Here is a 20323-nt window from a genome sequence, read left to right on the forward strand (position 1 = left end):
GATAACAAAGTTTCTGTGTTAGTCAGTTTTCTATCACGGTGACAAAATACCAGAGATAAGCTACTCATAAAGAAGAAAGGTTTATTTTGGCTCCTGACTTCAGAGGTTTCAGTCTTTGGTCATTTGGCCCCATTGCTCTGGGCCTGTGGCAGCACAGGGCGGAGAAGGCCCATTCAATTCATGACAGCCAGGGAGCAGAGAGAGCAAGAGAGGAAGGGATCAGGCATCCAATATCCCCTTTAAGGGCATGGCCCCCCATGGCCTAACTTCCTCCCACTAGGCCCCACCTCCTAGGGATTCTGCTACTTCTATTTGCACCATAGTCTGGGGACCAAACCTTCAACATGTGGACCTTTAGGGGACATTCAAGATCCAAACTACGATAAATTTGTTGTTAAACTGTCTATACCTGTAGTTGGGTGGAGATGAACTGAGATGACACAGACAAGCAACTACCCATAAACAGAGACAAAGGAGGTAGGTGCAGTATCAGGGATGGCAGAAGACTGGGTCTTGAATACTGTTCAAATGTCTTTTCTTGGTAATGGAGATTGAATCCAGGGATGCTCTACCTCCAAGCTACACCACGAGCCCTTTTTATGTTTTATTTTGAAATAAGGTCTTGCTAAGTAGTTGGCCTCAAACTTGTGATTCCCCTCTCTTAGCCTCCCAAGTACTGGGATTACATATCACTACCTTGAGATGCAGGCTGTATTTGGCCCATAGACCATAGTTCTCTGATTGCTGTCCTGATCGCTAGCATTAGTTTTATTTTAAAGAATCTATACCCTAAAAATATATCTTTAAATATACAATTAGATAATTGATTTAACCACATAAATTTTAAGTTGAAATTTCACTGTTTGAAGACAGAATATTTAAGAGAACCTAAGATTCATCATGTTTACTGGTTTATTAAATTGATGAATCCTATTTAAAGAACTCCAGAAGGCTTTGCTTGTTAAGGTAACTCAACAGGTGGCACACACCTGTAATTCCAGTACTTGAGAGGCTGAGACAGGAGGATTGTAGGTTCGAGGCCAGCCCCAGCAACTTAGCAGGCCCCTCAGCAACTTTAGCAAGATCCTATTTCAAAATAAAACAGGGCTGGGTATGTAGTTTGCAGGTAGAATGTCCCTGGGTTCAAACCATAGTACCGAGAGAGAAAGAAAGAGAGAAAGAGAGAGAGAGAGAGAGAGAGAGAGAGAGAGTAAACAGAAGATATGTGTGGCTGCTGCTTGCATAGCACAGCATAATGTTTTATAGTAAAAATGTTTTACATTTTAATTAATTAATTAATAGTTTTGCCTTGTTCTAGATGGAACCAAGGGCCTTACACATACTAGACAAGTGCTCTACCTCAATCTATATTGCCAGTCCTAATTTTTTTTATAAGTATAAGGAGTACACTCTAAAACAATGTTAAAAGGCTGAGATGGACCATCCTAGTTTTAAGACCAGTCTCAGCAAACTAATGAGACCCTGTTTCAAGATAAAAAATAAAAGCTTGTTATCCCAATACTTGGGAGGCTGAGACAGGAGGACCGCAGGTTCACTGCCAGCCTCAGCTACTTAGTGAGGCCCTCTGCAACTTAGTGAGACGCCGGGTGTGGTGGCGCACGCTTGTAATCCCCGCGCTTGGGAGGCTGAGACAGGAGGTTCACGCAGGTTCGAAGCCAGCCTCAGCTACTTAGTGAGGCTCTCAGCAACTTAAGTGAGACCCCGTTTCCAAATAAAATATAAAATGGGTCTGGGAGTATAGCCTGGAGGTAGAAAGCCTCTGGGTTCCACCTCCAGTACCACCAAAAAAAAAAAAAAAAAAAAAAATTGGGGCTGGGGATGTAGCTCAGAGGTAGAATGCCCCTGGGTTCAATTCTGGTCGCACACACACACACACACACACACACACACACACACACACACACACACTATATATATATGTATACACACACACACACACACACACATACATAGTATATTTTATATATATACATAGTATATTTAAACATATATATAGTCTATACATACATACGCTGTACCTAATTGTATGTGCCAAGCTTTTCTATGACTGGCAGCGCAGTAGGTCAGTTCCCTGGCACCACCACAGAGTGGTGCATTGAGTTGTAATGTTAAGAGATGCCTCAGCCTCTCTGGATGATAGTAATTCAGTTGCATTATAATCTTATAGAACCATCTCATGTGTGGCCCATTGTTGACTGAAATGTCATTTATGTGGCACATGACTGTATTCGCAAATTTTTTCAGTTCTCACCAAGCTGTCACGGACTGTTTTGTCATATTTCATGAGAGTGTGTGTAGTGCTGAGAATCAAGCCCAGAGCCAGTGCCCTACCACAAATCTCCCTGTGTTTTTTGTTTCTGTGTTTGCTTGTTTGTTTTGTTTGTTTGTTTGGGGCACTGGGAATTAAACCCAGGGGCATTCTACCCACATTGCTTGTCTTTTGAAACAGGGTCTAAGTTGCTGAGCCGTCTTGCTAAATTGCTGGGGCTGGCCTCGAAACCGTGATCCTCCTGTCTTGGCAACCCAATTACCATGCTCGGCTCAGACTCTATTTGGTTTTTGTTTTGTTGTTTTGGGTACTGAGAATTGAGCCCAATATGATTGTATCTTCTAGCTACACCTTCAGCCTTGTTTGCTTTTTGTTTTGAAACAGGGTCTCCCTGGTTGCCTACGATCCACCTGTGTCAGCCTCCCAAGTACTGGGATTACAGGTGTGTACCATCACATCTGACTTCAGACTCTGTTATTAACGTACTCACTGACTGAGACCAGAGTGGGGAACCTGAGGTCCAGCAGCTGCCTCTCAGGAGCACCCCTAAAGTCAACACAGCGAGCTACCTCTTTCCTGTAGGGCCGCAGAGGGGTTTCCTGGCAGTGTCCGGCCAGCCACAGGCACCCAGGAGCCACCCTCAGCAAGCCACCCTCCTCCCCTCCCGGGGCTGTGGGCTGGGCTGCAGGAACACTTTCAGTTTTGTTTCCTTGTCTGCAAGAAACGGAACTCAACAGAAAGACTCCGGGCAGCAGAGCATGGAGGGAGACTTCCAGGTGTGCAGGAACTGGTAAGGAGGCACTCTGTCCTGCAGCAGACCCTGAGCAGGACAAGAGGGCTCTTTCTGAAGTGTGTAAGATGTTGTCTGGCCCATGCATAAAAACGCCCAGGAGGGAAAGAGGGTGGGGCCTGGGAGCCCGGGGCAAAAGGAAGTGGAAACTCCAGCAGACATCTGGATAGGTGATCGGCACGACCTCAAGTCCACCTCTGCTGGGATACTTGAGATTTTAGGGGCCAGGCTTGGAGTGAAATAGCCATGCTACCTGTCCCTTCCGGGCTTCTCATACTTGTCAGGGCTTAGGTCCTCACTTGGAGTTCTGATACTATGTGAAAGAAAGCCACCCACAGAGATCCCCCAGCACCATTCCCAGCTCCCCTCAGAGGGGGCTGTGTAGTGGGGCAGCAAGGATAGAGCAGGGCGCGGGGCGAACCTTACTACCTGTGGCTATAAACTTGTATGCATGTATCACTACAGTACTCAGTACTCTGACGTGAGTGCGTGTGTGTGTTTGGTACTGGGCATTGAAATGAGGGCATTCTATCTCTGAGCTACAACCCCAGCCCTATATTATTATATTTTTAGATTTTTTATTTTTTATTTTATTTTATTTATTTTTTGGTGGTACTGGGGGTGGAACCCAGAGGCTTTCTACTTCCGGGCTATACTCCCAGACCCATTTTATATTTTATTGGAAAACAGGGTCTCACTAAGTTGCTGAGAGCCTCACTAAGTAGCCGAGGCTGGCTTCGAACCTGCGCGATCCTCCTGTCTCAGCCTCCCAAGCGCGGGGATTACAAGCGTGCGCCACCACACCAGGCTATATTTTTAGATTTTGAAACAAGACCTCACTAAACTGCAGAGGGCCTCATCAAGTTGCTGAGGCAGGCTGTGAACCTGTGATCCTACTGTCTCAGCCTCTCAAATACTGAGAGGTATGTTCCACTACACCTGGCGTATTCTGACTTTAATTCTTTTGAAAATGTACCGAGGAGTAGTATAGCTGGGCCATCTGATGGTTCCATCCTTGGTTTTGGAGAAGCCTCCACACCAGCCTCCATAGTGGTGAACTAACTCAGCCTCACCCACAGCGTGTAGGATTCCGATTTCCACTTCCTCGGTAGCATTTATTATTGTGTTCTCGATGACTGCCATTCCAACTGGAGTTCCATGGAATCTCAGTGTAGTTTTCATTTGTGTTTCCTGGTTGCTAAAAATATTGAACATTTTCCCATATATTTTTTGGCCATTTGTATTTCTTTTTTTGGAGAAGTGTCTGTTAGTTCAATTGCCCGTTTTTAAACTGGGTTTTTGGAGTGGATTTTGGTGTTAGGTTTTTTTTGGTTTTGTTTTTGTTTTTGAGGTTCTTTATATATTCTAGATATTAGCTCTCAATCACAAAACTAGCTGGTGAAAATTTTTCTCCCAATCTGTAGGCTTTCTCTTCAGACTCTTGACTGTTTCCTTTGCTGCACAGAAGCGTTTTAATCTGAGGCCATCCCATTTATTGATTCTCAATTTTATTTCCTGAGTCTTAGGGGTCTTATTGAGGAAGTATCTACTGGTGCTTATATATTTGAGTGTCAGTCCCATGTTTTCTTATAGGAATTGAAAGTTTCTGGTCTAATTTCTAGGTCTTTGATCCATCTTATGTCGACTTTTGTTCAGAGTGAGAGGTAGGGCCCTAATTTCATTTTTGTATATATGACTATCCAGTTTTCACAATAGCATTTGTTTAAAAAAAAAAAGCTATCTTTTCTCCAATGTACATTTTTGGCATCTTTATAAAAAATCAACTGGCAATAATTATGAGGATTTGCCTCTGAACTTTCTTTCCTATTCCATTGGCTTAAGTATTTATTTATTTATTTATTTTTATTTTGTTAGTCTGGGGATGGAACCCAGAGGCATTTGACTTCCGAGCTACATCCCCTGTCTATTTTTTCTTCTTTATTTTGAAGCAGGATCTCACTAAGTTACAGTGAGCCTCACTAAGTAGCTGAGGCTGTCTGCCAACCACGATCCTCCAGTCTCATCAGCCTCTAGAATGCTGGGATTACAAGCATGCACCACCACGCCTGGCTATTTGTTTTATTTTTATGCCAATACCATGCTATTTTTGTTTTATAGCTTTATAGTGTGTGTGTGTGTGTGTGTGTGTGTGTGTGTGTGTGTGTGTGTTTTAATGGGAATTAAGCCAAGGGCTTTCTACTTCTGAGTTACCCCCAGCCCTTTTTTATTTTTTATTTTTGTCTATTATTATTATTATTATTATTATTATTAATTATTTTGCAGTACTGGGGATGAAACTCAGGGGCATTATACCTCCGAGCTACATCTCCAGCCCTATTTTTTAGTCTTTTTAGTTTTTGAAACAGGGTCTCACTGAGTTGCGAAGGGCCTTGCTAAGTAGCTAAGGCTGTCCACAAACCGTGATCCTCCGGTCTCCACCTCCCGAATACTGAGATTACAAGCGTGCGCCACCACAACCGGCTCTTTATTTTTGTTTGGAAACAGGGTCGTGCTAAATTGGTGAGAGTCTTGCTACTTGCTGAGGCTGTCCTCAAACCTGTCTCAGTATCCCAAGCACTGGGGTTACAGTTATGTGCTACCACTCCCAGCTCTCTGTAGTATAATTTGAGAGCAGGCATTTCTTGGCTTTGAGGTTTGTTGTGGGGCAATGCCCCGCCTGGGAGGTAGCAGATTAGGAAGTCTTTGTCACGTGGGTCTCCAAGAAGGGACTTGGTGGTCCCCACAGGTGTGGCCGGCCTGCTGCTCTTAGAGACCTGGGAAGCTCTCTCTTTGACATTCTGAGAGTTGCCATGTCCTTGCCGGAAGTGTGGGGCGGCAGGGCTGCACTCCTAACTGGCTGGGGACAAGCAGAGACACCAGAAGAAAAGAGATGAAAGAATTGGGTATTTATGACTTCATTTTCATTCTAGCTTTGCTGAAGTGGACTTGACAGAGAATAAACATCTTGTCTTTGAAGTTCCATTTGTTTATGTTATGTACCCATAAAACCATCCCACCACCCCAAGCGTGACCGTCACCACCCAGGTCTCCCTGTGCCCCTGGTGACGGCCCTGCTGCTTCCCGATCGTCAGTGTGAGAACTCTGCGGCTCGTCCTGACACTTACCGCAAGATGCCGCACTGTTCTAACTCTGGACTAGCATGGGGAAGGCAGGCAGGATCTGTGTTGTCAGAGCTAGTCCTGGACGTACACGATGCCCCAGGTTTTATACCATAACAATAAGCCTGTTCTTCCTCTCCCTTCATCCTGTAGCAAAAGGAGTGTGGCCTCCGTCCACTTCACCCTGCACGAAGCCCACTGCCTGCGGTTCCTGGTCTTCTGCCCCGAGTGTGAGGAGGCTGTCCCCGCGTGGAGAATGAAGGAACACAGCAGCAAAGAGCACCGGCTGGTGGGCAGCTGGCGGGGCAGCTGGGGCCATGTCCGGGCTGCCCTGGCCCCAGGGCCGCTCGTTAGCCTCTCCATGCTCAGCCCCGTTCATGAAATGGAACCCTGCCCTCTTGTGCTAAACCAAGGCTGCCCCAGCTTTCCCTTCTCCAGGCCTTTCCCTACAAGCTCGTGGGTCTGGCCAAGTCAAGGGGCCTCTGTGATTAGGAAAGCATGAATGTTCTTTGGGGAGGGGTTACTGGGGGCTGAACCCAGGGATAGTCCATCGCAGAGCTACATCCCCAGTGCAAGCTATACCCCCGGCTATATTTTATTTTTATTTGGAAACAGGGTCTTGTTAGGTTGCTGAGAGTCTCACTACTTGCTGAGGCTGTCCTCGAACCTAGGATCCTCCTGTCTCGGCAAACAGTGGGATTACAAGCATCTGCCATTGCACCCAACTACTTATTACTCTTGAAATAGAGTCTTTCTAAGTTGCCGAGGCTAGCCTCAAATCTGTGATCCTCCTGTCAGCCTCCCAAGTATTGCAATTACGGTGTGCACCACCTTACCTGGCTTGAAAATTCCTTTAAGACACATGAAGAGGGGAAATGAGAGAAGAGGGCCCCAGAAGGCAGCAAAGCTAGATGATTTTTTGTCCTGCCTTTTTATGTTAGTCCCTCTTGGGGCCCCTGGTTTTTCTGGATCCTTAAGCTTAGGTTGTTTTTTTTGTTGTTGTTGTTTTTTTTTTTTTTTTTTTTTTTTTTTGGTGGTGGTGGTACTGGGGTTCCTGGAAACCCTTCTACCTCTGGGCTACACTCCCAGACCTATTTTTATATTTTTTATTTGGAAACAGGGTCTCTTAAGCCAGCAGGGCTGGCTTCGAACCTGTGCGATCCTCCTGTCTCCTCCTCCCAAGCGCGGGGATCACAAGCGTGCGCCACCACGCCCGGCAAGCTTAGGTATTCTTGCAACTCAAACTTGCCCAGAAAAATACTTCTTGAGCACTGGGCTGGCTGCTAGAGGAAAACTAAGAGTCACACCTGATTTCCACCCTCGAGGAGCTCAGAGACCCAAGCCTGGAGCACCGCAGGCGAAGGCAGACGTGGGGCTTGGGATGGCGCCATGTGTCTCGTCTGTCTGTCTCTGCCTGTCTCTGTCTCTCTTTCTGCCTCAAGCTGAGTGTGCTGTATGTTAGGAGAGTGTAAATCTTGGCTGGAATTGCATGAAGTGGAAGTCAGATGTGATTTCTCCTTTACAGGATAACCTGGAAGAAGGAGAGAGACAGAAAGAGGTAAAAAAATAAAGATTTTACCCAAACATCATCTTCTCACCCCAGCAGGCTCAAAGAACAATAGAGAACCAGCCCACCGCAGGGACACTGGTTCCCCTGCCCCTAGATCTGGACAGAGGGTTTTTTGTTTTATGTTTTTTGGGGTTTTTGTGCGTCCATGAGCCCAAGAGCACTCACATCCTAAAGACAGCCCCTGGCACTGGCCCTTGCCGTCGCCTTCTCTGAGTGGCTTCAGTTCCCGAGGGAGACGGGCTGGCGCTGAGGCCGATGATCAGACCCTGCCCGGTGTCTCCCGCAGGCCAAGGAGCACCAGGAGAGCCCCGGCAAGTGCAAGTTCTGTGACCTGGTCAAACCCCTGGAGGAGCTGTCGATCCACGAGTCCCAGTGCAGCGACCGGACAGAGCACTGTCCACACTGCGACTGGCTCATCAGTTTTCGAGTGCTGGCCCAGCACAAAGACATCTGTCAGAGTGGACAGGCCCAGCTGGGAGAAGGTGAGCGGCAGGACTCACTGAAGGCAGGGCCTCTTCTGGGAGGACTGGAGGACTGTACGGCAGGGAGGAGAAAGGCAGTCCTTGTGTGTGTTTCGGTTCTTCTGTTATCCTAGCCCTGCACCATGTACTACAGTGGCCTTCTTGCACATCTGCCATAGCCTTTAAGTAATTAATTAATTTTAAAATTTTGGGTATTGGTGGTTTTCTTTTGTTGTTTCGCTTTGGTACTGGAGATTGAATCCAGGGACATTCTGCCTCTGAGCTACACCCCTAGCCCTTTTTATTTTTTATTTTGAAACAGGGTCCCACCACATTGCAGAGGGCCTCACTAAGTAGCTGAGGCTGGCTGTGAACCTGTGATCCTCCTGTCTCAGCCTCCCAAGTACTGGGTTTACAAGCGTGTGCTCGCTGGCCAATTTGGGCCTTGAGCAGACTGTTTACCAGGAGTGATTTATTACCTAAGGGGTTTGAGACTCTCTACATGTGTCACCACATTACTGAACAACTGGTGAAGTCAGCAAGATGCCACGTCAATGGCTGTCCTCAGTAAACACCCTCAGTGGGGCAGAGAGCACGAAACAATGCCAAGGAGCCAAAGCACAGGCCCGGCCGGCAGGAACTCCAGCCAGCTCCACTCCAGCTATGGCTGGTGCTGGGAAAGCTCCAGGTTTTGTACTGGGAAACTTGAGTGTCCAGTCTTATTTGTGCTTCTGGCAAGCCTCTGCTTCGTTCTCTGTGAGGATTTCTCATCTACAAAAGGATCCAGGTGGGTCTTGCCTGTCTAGGATTGGGCTGGAGGAGTTCAAAGAAAGCCTCTCATTTTTAGGGCTCCTCGTGACCTCCCCACCCATCCAGGTGGCTCCCAGACACGCCCCCAGCCTCCAGCCTCTCTGTCTTCCCGGACCTATTTTATAATTTTTTTATTTATTTTTAAATTTATTTATTAATTTTTGTAGTACTGGGGATAGAACCCAGGGACATTGTACCTCCAAGCTACAACCCCAGTCCTATTATTCTTTTTATTTTTGAAATAGGGTCTGACTGAGTTGCAAAGGGCCTCGCTAAGTAGCTGAGGGTGTCCACGAACCAGGATCCTCTGGTCTCCACCTCCCAAATGCTGGGATTACAAGCATGTGCCACCATGCCCCATTCATTTATTTTTTTAATACATACTTTTACTGAGAATCTATAATCTAAAGACAACAGCAAGCTGGCTGTCTTGGTGTACACCTGTAATCCCAGTACTTGGGAGACAAAAACAGAAAGATTGCAGGTTCGAGGCTAGTCTCAGGAATTTAGCAAGACCTTATGAAGAAGAAGGAGAAGGAGAAGGAGGAGGAGGAGGAGGAGGAGGAGGAGGAGGAGGAGGAGGAGGAGGAGCCTAGCCCTGTTCTAGAAAAACATCTCTCCATCAGAAAGCACATTGTGGACATGAGGGAAATGGTGTGGGTAACTCAGACAAGCACTGCTTGTGTGGCCAAGGATACAGACATTGTGGGGAACCTAAGATCAGGCAGGTTTGGGGGGCAGCAAGCAGCTGAGGGAGAGCTGGGTTACCAAGGACGGTCATTTGTGATGTTGTTTCTGTGATTATTCAGGGAAAACAATTTCAGCTCCTGAAAGGAAAATCTGCTGTAATTATTGCAATCAAATGTTTCCAGAAAACAACTATGCCCACCATAGGGTAAGTAGCAATTAATAATTTTCTAACAGTGCCAATAGCTAGTTCATATTCCCAAAAGTGTGATGTAAAAGCCAAGTTCCGACCCACTTTTACATAGCACAGATGTTAAAGATCTATCACCAAATCATATCTAAAAAAAATTCTACCAGATCTGAAAATTGCCCATCGGTACAATTAAACACATCAGTATTCAAGCTATTTTATTGAGGAGCATGTTAAAACCTAGGCCTGATAAGCAGCTAGCATTCTGGGAATATCTTCCACTCTTGCCAGGGTTGGAGTTCCATTTCCCATTCTCAGGAGGACAGGTCTTTAGTTTTTTTTATTTATTACTTCTTTGGTGTAATTTATCCTCAAATAGTTTCTTGAGAAAGAAAGCATGGGGGTAAATTCTTTAGACCTTAATGTCTAAATTGTCTGAAAATGATAGCTTGGATATCTATCTACCACCTTAATTTTAAAATTTTTATATTATAAAAATGTTTGAATAAAAATGAAAGTAGAGAGCTAACACCACAACCCTTGAGTATTCATCCCTCATATACAATAGTCAAGTTTTTTCATTTGCTTCATCTTTTTTTAATTGTTTTTCTTTCTTTTCCCCCATGAATTTTTTTTTTCAGTACTGGGACTGGAAGCCTGGGGCATTCTACTTCTGAGCTACACCCCCAGACCTATTTTTTTGTTCTTTATTTTGAAACAGGGTCTCACTGAGTTGCAGGGGCCTCACTAAGTAGCTGAGGCTGTCCTCGAACTGCGATCCTCCTGTCTCAGCCTCCCAAATGCTGGGATTACAAGTGTGTGCCACCACACCTGGCCCCCCATGAAATATTTTAAAGCAAATTCAAGATATCCTGATATTTCACACATCCTTCTTCAAGATACATTTTTTTAGGGGTGGCACTGGGGTTCCTGAAAGCCCTTCTACCTCCAGGCTACACTCCCAGGCATATTTTATATTTTTATTTGGAAATGGGGTCTCTTAAACCAGCGTGACTGGCTTCGAACCTGCGTGATCCTCCTGTCTCCGCCTCCCAAGCGCAGGGATTACAAGCGGGCGCCACCACGCCCGGCTTCAAGATGAATCTTTAAAATATGGCCATTTTCTTGCTTAATCTTAACACCTTCATTACTCTCAGTGGTATCAACAGTAGTCCTCTCCTACTGTCTCTTTGGGGACTTCGATGTACCATGTTTGTTCATTACTGTTTTAACTGCTTCTTTCTCCCTTGCCTTCTGTTAAATTGGGCAAAGTCTTTTTGTTGTTGTTGTTGTTGTTGTTGTTGTTGTTGTTGTTTTGTTCTTTGTTTTGGTGGTACTGGGGTTCCTGGAAGCCCTTCTATATCCGGGCTACACTCCCAGACCTATTCTTTTAGTTTTGGAAACAGGGTCTCTTAAGCCACTGCGGCTGGCTTCGAACCTGCACGATCCTCCTGTCTCCACCTCCCAAGCGCAGGGATTACAAGCGTACACCACCACGCCCGGCTAAATTGGGCAATGTTGTTTCTTTTCCCTCTTTTCTACTGATTTGGCAATTTGACATTCTATTTGTGTTATTTTATCAATTATGAATATCGATTTAATAATAAACTATCAATATTTAAATATTACTTTAATAGTAATTAATATTTACTATTTGTTGATTATTAATATTATTGAGATTAATATTTTTAAAATTTTTTATTGGTGCATTATATTTAAACATCATATTGGGGTAAAAAACTTGTGTGTACAAACATGTACACATCGCTGATTTAACCCCTACCTAATTCCCACCCCATTCCCTCCCTGTCCCTCCTTCCCTTGCTTGGCTTAGTGATTGACTTCGATATGTTTAAGTACATTGTGTGTTTTAGAGATTTTCCTCTTCCCCCCTCCTTTCTCCTCCTTTAGGTTGTCTTGTTTGCTCCTCTATAGGATTTCCTTTTTCATCTTGAGTTCCTCCTATGACCCATTTCTCCCTAACTCTCACATATTAGGGAAAGCATCTGATTTCTTATTTTTTGTGACTGACTAATCTCACTTAGCATAATGTCCTCCAGTTCCATCCATTTCCCTGAAAATGATGTAATTGAGTTGGTTTTTTTTTTTTTTTTTTTGATGGCCGAGTAAAATTCCATTGTGTACATATCCCACAGTTTTGTAATCCATTCATCTGTTGATAGACATCTTGGCTGGTTCCATAGTTTGGCTATGGTGAATTGTGCAGCTATAACATAGATATACATGCATTAGTTTGGTAGTTTGGTTTCTTTTCTTTTGGGTAGATACCCAACAGTGGTATTGCTGGATCAAATGGTAGATTTGTTCCCATTCTTCTGAGGATTCTCCATACTGTTTTCCAAAGTGGTTGCACTAATTTGCAATCCCTCCAACAATGTCTTAGAGTTCCCTCTTCTCCACATCCTCGCCAGCATCTATTGTTGTTTGTGTTTTGAATGATTGCCATTCTAGTTGGAGTTAGATGAGAGATTAATATTTAATAATAATAAAATCCTAAACTTATTTATCTCTGCACTCCTTACAAACACATGAATTTAAGAACATGTTAACTCATATTCCCTAATCCTATTTTACATGAAAATATTGCCAAAATTTTGTTCCACACTGGTTTTTTTGTTTTTGTTTTTGTTTGTTTTTGTGGTGGTTCTGGGATTTCTGGAAACCCTTCTACCTCTGGGCTACACTCCCAGACCTATTTTTATACTTCTTTAAATTTGGAAACAGGGTCTCTTAAGCCAGCACAGCTGGCATCGAACCTGTGTGATCCTCCTGTCTCCGCCTCCAAAGTGCGGGGATTACAAGCGTGCGCCACCACACCCGGCTCCACACTGTTTTTATACTACCATTTTTTAGTCATTAGTATTATTGTTATGCTATGCCTATTTGGATATATTTACAAATTTATCTTTCTGTGTGGTCAGTTTTTCTTGGTTCCCAAGCTTTCCATCTTGGTATTATTTCTCTCTTCCTGAAGTACATCTCTGTAGTTTTTCAGCAAGAACTTTTGAGCAGCAAATCTTTAGTTGCCTGAAAATGAGCTTTCCCCCTGCATTCTTAAATGATAGTTTAGCTGGGTATAATCACAATAACAGCACTAGCTTCCAAGAAGTTCTGATCTTTTCTGAACTCAGATCTTTATCTGAACTTCTTGGAAGCTAGTGCTGCTATTGTGATCTTTGACTCAAGGCTGATTCTTCCCATGAGCGTAATTTTGGATTATAAATTTCTGTTTGGTGAAACTCCATCGGTGAGACTCCCACATAATCTATTTTGAGACTATGTACCCTCTAAAAGAACTTTGTGATTGCTTCTGCAGACATCCCAGTTTTTTGGGGTTTTGTTTTTGTTTTTGTTTTTTGCAAGGTCTGGGGATAGAACCCAGGGGCATTCAACCTCCAAGATACACCCTTGCCTTATTTTTTATTCTTTATTTTGAAACAAGGTCTCACTAAGTAGCAGAGGGCCTAAGTAGCTGAGGCTGGCTGTGAACCACGATCCTCCCAAATGCTGGGATTACAAGCGTCCACCACCCCACCCCCCTGGCTTGACATCCCAGTTTTTATGTTAATTTTTCTGGATGAGGATTCTCAGATAATGAGGCTGATGTAAATCTAAACCCCAAACACAGTGATTTTTGTTTTTAGGGGACCAAATTTTTCTTCCTCACACTCAAATTCCAACTCATGGCAGAAAGTTTCCTGCCACTTTTTTTTTTTTTCTAATTAGCTGACTTTTTTTTTTTCTCTTTCCTGCATAATTTGGCCTTTAAGGTTCCCGTTGTTGTGCAGGTGAGGGGAGTCTTACTTCCACTTCTCCACCTTGTGTGGCAGGAACTCTTCTCTCATCCGGGCCCCTACTTACAAGGTTGATCTTACATCTCTCATATCCAAAGTGTCGGTTCATGGCTTAAGCAATGTCATAGCCCATTTGTGATGGTATAACAGAATACCACAGACTAAATAATTTGCACAGAGCAGAAATTTGTTTCTCACAGTTATAAAAGCTGAAATTCCAAGTTTAGGGCATCAGCCTTTGGCCTCTGGTCAGGGCTGTCTCACTGCATTTCACATGGCAGAAGACAAAGGGCAAGCTCTTTTACCCTGTCCTTAAATAAAGGTCCCACCTCTTAACACTATTACTCTAGCAATACCTGGATTTTGGAGGAGACATTTAAACCTCAGCAGCCAGTTAGACCTTTATTCCTGGAACTCAAAGTTTTCTTTTCTCTTACAAAATCAACTCTATGAATTTGGATTTAATGTCTGTCGTATTTTACCCATCTAAGTGTCCAGAGTAGGAAAGCTTCAGGTTATCTAGTTAACTAAATTGCCCAACTGTTAAAGCTGAAGTCATTTTTTAATTTGATATATTATTCACAATTGCAGGATAAATGCCATTCAATCGCAGAGTCTGTGAACTATGAATTTCAAAAGCCGAGACATTGTTCTCCATCCCTTCCAAGTCAGCCCGCTAGAAATCAAACTTCCACAGCTGACAAAGATGTTCGTCCAAAGACAAAAAATATAAACAGGTTCCTTCAGCTTTCTGAAACTTCAACAGAGCAAGCACCAAGTGGCAAAAAGGAAGCCATGTATGAACGTTTGAAGAGTGAGCGCCGGCCATGGACCACGTCTCCTATAGAAGACGAGGCAGCCTACAACATTCTGAGGAGATGTTCGCAGTGTGGTATCCTGCTTCCCCAACCCACCCTAAATCGACATCAGGTAGGCAGCCTCTCTTTTCTCCTTACCTTGCCGTGAGCCATCTGGACAGTATCTTACAGAAACCCAAGACTCGTAAGATGACTCTTTCCTGTCCTCTTATGCCAAAGAGCACTCTCTCACAGCACTTGCCACCTGGCTTATTTGCGCCACCTCCCAGAGACTGGGCCACCTCTGAAGGTAAATCGCTCACCTTTGTATCTCCTCGCCCAGCATGGACACGTGGTAAAGTTCTCTAAGACTATGGAGTAAATGAATAGAGCTCAGGGCAGCCAGTCAGTCTCCCTCCCGGAACAGATCAGGTGACTGAGGCCCGAGAGCACAAGTGTCTTGCTTCAGTCCTAAGTGAACGCCGGCTTGCCTCACGCAGAACAAGCTTTGTTTAAGCAAATCAGATTTTGCAGCCACATCTCCCCCAATATCATGTTTTTGTTTGTTTTTTACATACTAAATCATTTTCCTGTAAAAATAAGAAATGGCACAAGAGGTGGGTAACCATTGTGTGCCAATCACCATGCAGAGCTCTCGACGGATAATCTTCTTATAAACAATAGACAGGTATTTTAACTTGCTTTATAGGTAAGAAAGGGATAGCATCTTCTCCAGGCCTGTGCAGTTAGAAAGTAGCAGAATCCAGCCTGGAATTCACAGGAACATCATTCCAAAACATATGCCCTTAAGCTCTGGACTAGATACTTTGCTTGTTTGATATTTTTAAAAATACAAAAGTACTAGATTTTGTTGTAACTAGTTGACATAATACCATATAGAGAAAATATGGGAGCAAAGTTAATTATTCCTCACTCTTACTCCACTTCCCCAGGCCCATGCTCTGAGATACCAGTGTCAAGGCCCTGTGTTTCAAAGTTGTAGCCTCATTCCCGCAAACCTTGACAAACATATGCAGGGGTTGAATTATTTCTGTCTCCCCACTTATTAGCTTGGCATGTTTATTACACTGCCATTTCCCTTTCCTGCTTAATATACCATGCACACTCCTGACACAAAGGTATTTTTTCTCTAACTTCTTTATGCATCTATATATGCTCATGAGCATGTGATTTTACAAAAGTGAGCTAATTATACGTTTACTGGGGGTGGGGGTGAAACAATTTTTAAATATAAGTATGTCCCATGCAATGAATCTTCATTTCTGTATATTATAACTAGGTATTCTGAATTTAATTTGGTAGCCCTATTATATAACCATATGCAAACATATACATGCAAACACTATTTTATTTATTTATTTATTTATTTATTTATTTATTTATTTATTTATTTGAGGTACTGAGGATAGAACCCAGGGGCATTCTACCTCCGAGCTACACCCCCAGCCCTATTTTTTTTATCCTTTGTTTTTGAAACAGGGTCTCACTAAGTTGCAGAAGGCCTCACTAAGTAGCTGAGGCTGTCCAGGAACCGTGATGCTCCGGTCTCAGCCTCCCGAATGCTGGGATTACAAGCGTGTGCCACCACACCCGGCTCACTTTTTTATATCTGAATGTTAGACAAGCAAATTCTTTCAAGTCACACTCTGTGGCTGATGTCAGTGGTGACCACAGTGTGGGTGCTCTCCCCTCTGCTCACCCCCACGATGGCGGGCCTCTTAAACTCTCTGCCAAGCCTCCTGTCCCTTCTGTATCCTTGGGCTCTATACCTGCCCTGCCATCTCACCCCGTCTCTGGGCACGTAGCTCGGGGCTCATGCTTAGAAGCAGGGGACAGCAATATTCAAAGCTATATCAGAAACTAGCACTTCCCACTTGAAACACATTGAACTTTTTATATCCATTTCTTTAGGAGAAATGTTGGCGTTTAGCTTCATGGAAAAACAAGTGAGAAAGGCCAGCCAGACATAGAAAGGAAAGGTACGAGGAGCTTTCCTTCTCATTTCTCGTTTCTACCCGTGTTCTTGCCTACTTCCTGTGGTGATCTGTACTTATAAAAAGAGATGGGTTTGAGGGGAGAGGGCACCAAGCAGTCTGGATGTATGCCATTTTCAATATGATCCACATAAAATTTTTTAAAAATTAAAAAAAAGATGGGTTTAATTCTTGGGGGATTTTGAAGAAATGTCTGAATTTTAACCGTGTTCTTTCTTTTGCCCAAGGTACACAGATGACAGGAGCAAAGAGGTCTGGGTCTTCTGGCTGAACATTCTCATTAAGCATCTAAGCTCAACAGCTGGGTGCCTAAGAGGTCCCAGCTATGTCCTGAGGAATAAAAACACCCTCCCAGAAAACTTCTTGTGCAGCTTCTTTGGATCCTCCCTGGTTTTCAGGGTGAGAATGGCAGGGGCCAAGACAGCAGGATGAGATGGTACATGAGGAAAGGGGTACATTTTAGTAAAGAAGGAGCTGGGTGAGTTGGCACCTACCTTTAATCCCAGCAACTGGGGAAGCTGAGGCAGGAGGATGGCAAGTTTGAGGTCAGCATGAGCAACTTAGCAAAAGCCTGTCTCAAAATTAAAAAAATAAATAAAATAAAAAGGACCGGAGATGCAGTTTCCTGGTAGAGTGTCCCTGAGTTCTATTTCTACTACAGCGAGGAGGAAGAAGAGGAGGAGGAGGAGGAGGAGGAGGAGGAGGAGGAGGAGGAGGAGGAGGAGGAGGAGGAGAGCAGAAATGGAGTGGGCAAAGTCAAAGGGAGGCTTTGGAAGTTTGGGCAGGAAGGCTGTCTGGGAAGCCTGAAAATGGAACCCGTTGGACGGGGAGAAGACAAGCGGTCAATCCAACTTTCCTCATCCCAGGCTTTGGGAAGGAAGATGCTTCAGGACACCACTCCCCCCCAGGGTAGGGAGGGGCCGTGGACGATTGATTGGCTAGGTGTGCCCCACCCTTGAGAATCTGATTCCAGTCTTTCAGGTTGACTTAAGGCTTTGCGGGTGGAGGGAAGCCTGTTTAAAGCGAGAAAAGTGCAGTGCACGCGCGCAAGAGTATCTTTCAAAACAAAGGGCGCGCAATCTGGGTCCCCAGATTCGATGGGGCCCGAGCTGTGTCAGGTCCAAACAGGTGGCGGACCAGGGGGTGCCGAGCTCCCAGTTCGAGGCGAGACCTCTTCCATGCAGAGGGCTAGGCCAAGTGTCTGCCTATGTTCAACGAGGGCGCGGGCGAGCCTCCTGCCACCCCCCGCCAGCCAGGGTCCATTCCTGGGCCGTCCACGCGCAGCCCACCTGGCGACTACAGGTTTGGACCCCCGCGACCCGTGCGGGTGAGCAGAGCCTCCCCGGCGGCGGGGCGTCACAAAGGTGCCCGCTGTTGGGCATTTGCCTGGGCGAGGGCAGGGTGCGGCCCCAGGGTGCTCAAGGAGTTGGCCCCGGAGCAGCAGCTGCGCGGGCGGAGCAGGCAGGCGCGCCTGCCATCCCTGCAGCCCCAACCGGGCGCAGCCCCAGGGTCCCAGCCAGCCGGTAACTGGTGAGCTGGGCCGGCAAAGGCGGAGGGGCGGCGGGGGGTGGGGTGGGGTGGGGGCCCCTGGAGGCCGGCGGGGGACAGGCCGCCCTCCTCACTCGCCTGCCTCTTCCGGAGAAAGCGTCTTTGGCTAAGAAAGCCAGCTGGTCACCTCAGCATAGCCAAAGAATCGGAAGGTCCTTAGTTCTGTTACTTCCTTCCCCCGTGGACCAAGCTTGGGTTTGGGAATTCTAGCTTGGAATCGAATCCCACCTTCCCATTTACTGCACAGTGTCGCCTGAAAATCTGCCTTTCAATGCCTCTATTTCTCCATTTGTAAAATGGTGGATTCCTATCTTCCTGGGGATTGGGAGCCAACGTTTGGGTACCACAGCGTTTAGTAGGTGTCAGACACCGGTTTGGTACTTTCTGTCTCCTAGCTCATGGAATCCTCTGGGGTGTAAGAGAAAAGCGGTATTCACTCTATTTCCACACATATTAACTGACTTAGGCCCCACAGTAGCAGCGTACAGACCAGCTAACCTGCCTCTCACTGGGATGGGCTACACCTCAGTCATAATATATGACTTGGGGTTTCCTTATAAAAACTTGTTCAGTCCAGCAAATATATTCTTCCATCTCCACCACTACTGCTTAAATGTCTGGCGTTTCCTCCCACCTTTGACTTTGCCGGGGCAAGGGGTTTGGTTTAGTTTAGCGTTTGCTGTGCTGGAGATGGAACCTAGAGCTTTGCACATGCTAAGCAAGCTCTGTGCCCCTGAGCGACACCCCAGACCCTCAGTCCAGCTTTTGAATCAGTTTAGTTTTTCTGGAGCATGTTTCAGCTCCTTGGTCCACACTGCCCTGCAGAGGTCCCCGGCCTTTAGCGCTCTACAAGTGATTGGAGGAAGCAGCCCGGTTTTTTATTTGTTAAATGTTTAGGTACCCACTCAGAGCCAGACGTAGTGGCACATGCCTGTAATCCCAGTACTTGGGAGGCTGAGTCAGGAGGATAACAGGTTTGAGGACAGCTTCAGCAAGTAGTGAAGCTCTCATCAACCTAGGGAGACCCTGTTTCAAATTCAAATTAAATAGGACTTGGAGTGTAGCTCAGAGGCAGAATGCCCCTGGGTTCAATCCCCAATACAAAAAAAAAAAAAAAGTACTTACTCAGAGGAAAAATGAAGATGCCCCTAATCCCAAGCAGTGTGGGTCCCTTGGGAGAGAAAGATAAGGACTCAGATCACACACAGAGATGCACAGTGGCAAGAGCAGACAAAGAAGGGGCCAGGCTGAACATAGAAGTGGGGACTCGGAACCAACTGGAGCTTTGGGTGATGAGAGGGTGCGGGCTGCTGCTAAGGCCCTGATTGACGTGTGCCCAGATCTGAAGACAGGAGGGCCAGCTGGGATGCTACCGCCTCTGCGGTGGGAGCTGTCAGTGGGAGCTGGAGGCCGCCTGGGTCCATCTCAGAAGACAAGATGGGGGGAAGGCAGGGAGACCCACCAGGGCCCCATGCAGGGACCGACTGAATTTTACAAGCATCAGCTACACATACCAACCAAAAGATTGATGCCAAACACACCAGAATAGGCAGCAGTGTGTGTGGGAGAGCACCGGGATGGGGCAGGGGCAGAAAAAGAAGTCAGCCATGGATGAGAAACATGATTGGTCTTCCCCTCAGTACGTGAGGCCCAAGAAGTAACGTGGGCAAAAAGTACAGGACAAAGAGTCAGAAAGTTCGGGTTCCTGCCCTCAGCCCTGTGGCCACGGGCAAGACCCTTCGCCTCTCTGGCTCCAGGGTCTGTCCTCGGGGCAGTTTCTAGCCCTGTATGATCATGAGCCATGATTCTGAACTTAAAAGTAGCAGGTGACAGGCAAGGAAGCCAAGGAGGTTTTTGAGTTGGAGAAACTTTGAAAGCAAAAACCTGTGAGACTCCAGCAGATGACTATTAAAACCTGATCTGTGGCTCCTGCGTCAGGCAAGCCTAGCCAGCTCTCCCCTGAGACTGCCAGGCTCGGCTCCCGGCACCTGTGATCAGAAACCCCTCAGTCCTCCCCAGTTCTGCCTTCACCAGTTACCAAACCATAGCCCCAAAGGACCTCAGACCCTTCCTCATCTCCATAGGGATGCCGGCTTTGCTCCTCACCACCCTCCTCTGCTCCCTACACGTGTCCTTTCTATAACTCAAGACTGCTTGTGGCACCTCCACCCCGGGTGGCCCTCTACTCTGCAGCTCCCCACACCCCAGCTGAGGTTCCCCATGGTTCCACT

General features: G+C 45.9%; 1 protein-coding gene across 1 annotated transcript; it reads left to right on the plus strand.

Annotated features, from left to right (window-relative positions):
• Window positions 1–3024: 3024 nt before the first annotated feature.
• Window positions 3025–16500, plus strand: XAF1 (XIAP associated factor 1; the record flags this gene model as incomplete). The annotated part of the gene is made up of 5 exons (XM_080713972.1): window positions 3025–3080; window positions 6353–6488; window positions 8056–8251; window positions 14346–14662; window positions 16462–16500. Exons 1-5 carry the CDS (start codon window positions 3049–3051, stop codon window positions 16498–16500), a joined length of 720 nt encoding a protein of 239 aa, XP_080570098.1. The 5' UTR covers window positions 3025–3048.
• Between the last annotated feature and the right edge of the window lie 3823 nt (window positions 16501–20323).

Source organism: Muscardinus avellanarius (assembly GCF_963383645.1).
Source record: "Muscardinus avellanarius genome assembly, chromosome: 16".
Taxonomy (NCBI): domain Eukaryota; kingdom Metazoa; phylum Chordata; class Mammalia; order Rodentia; family Gliridae; genus Muscardinus; species Muscardinus avellanarius.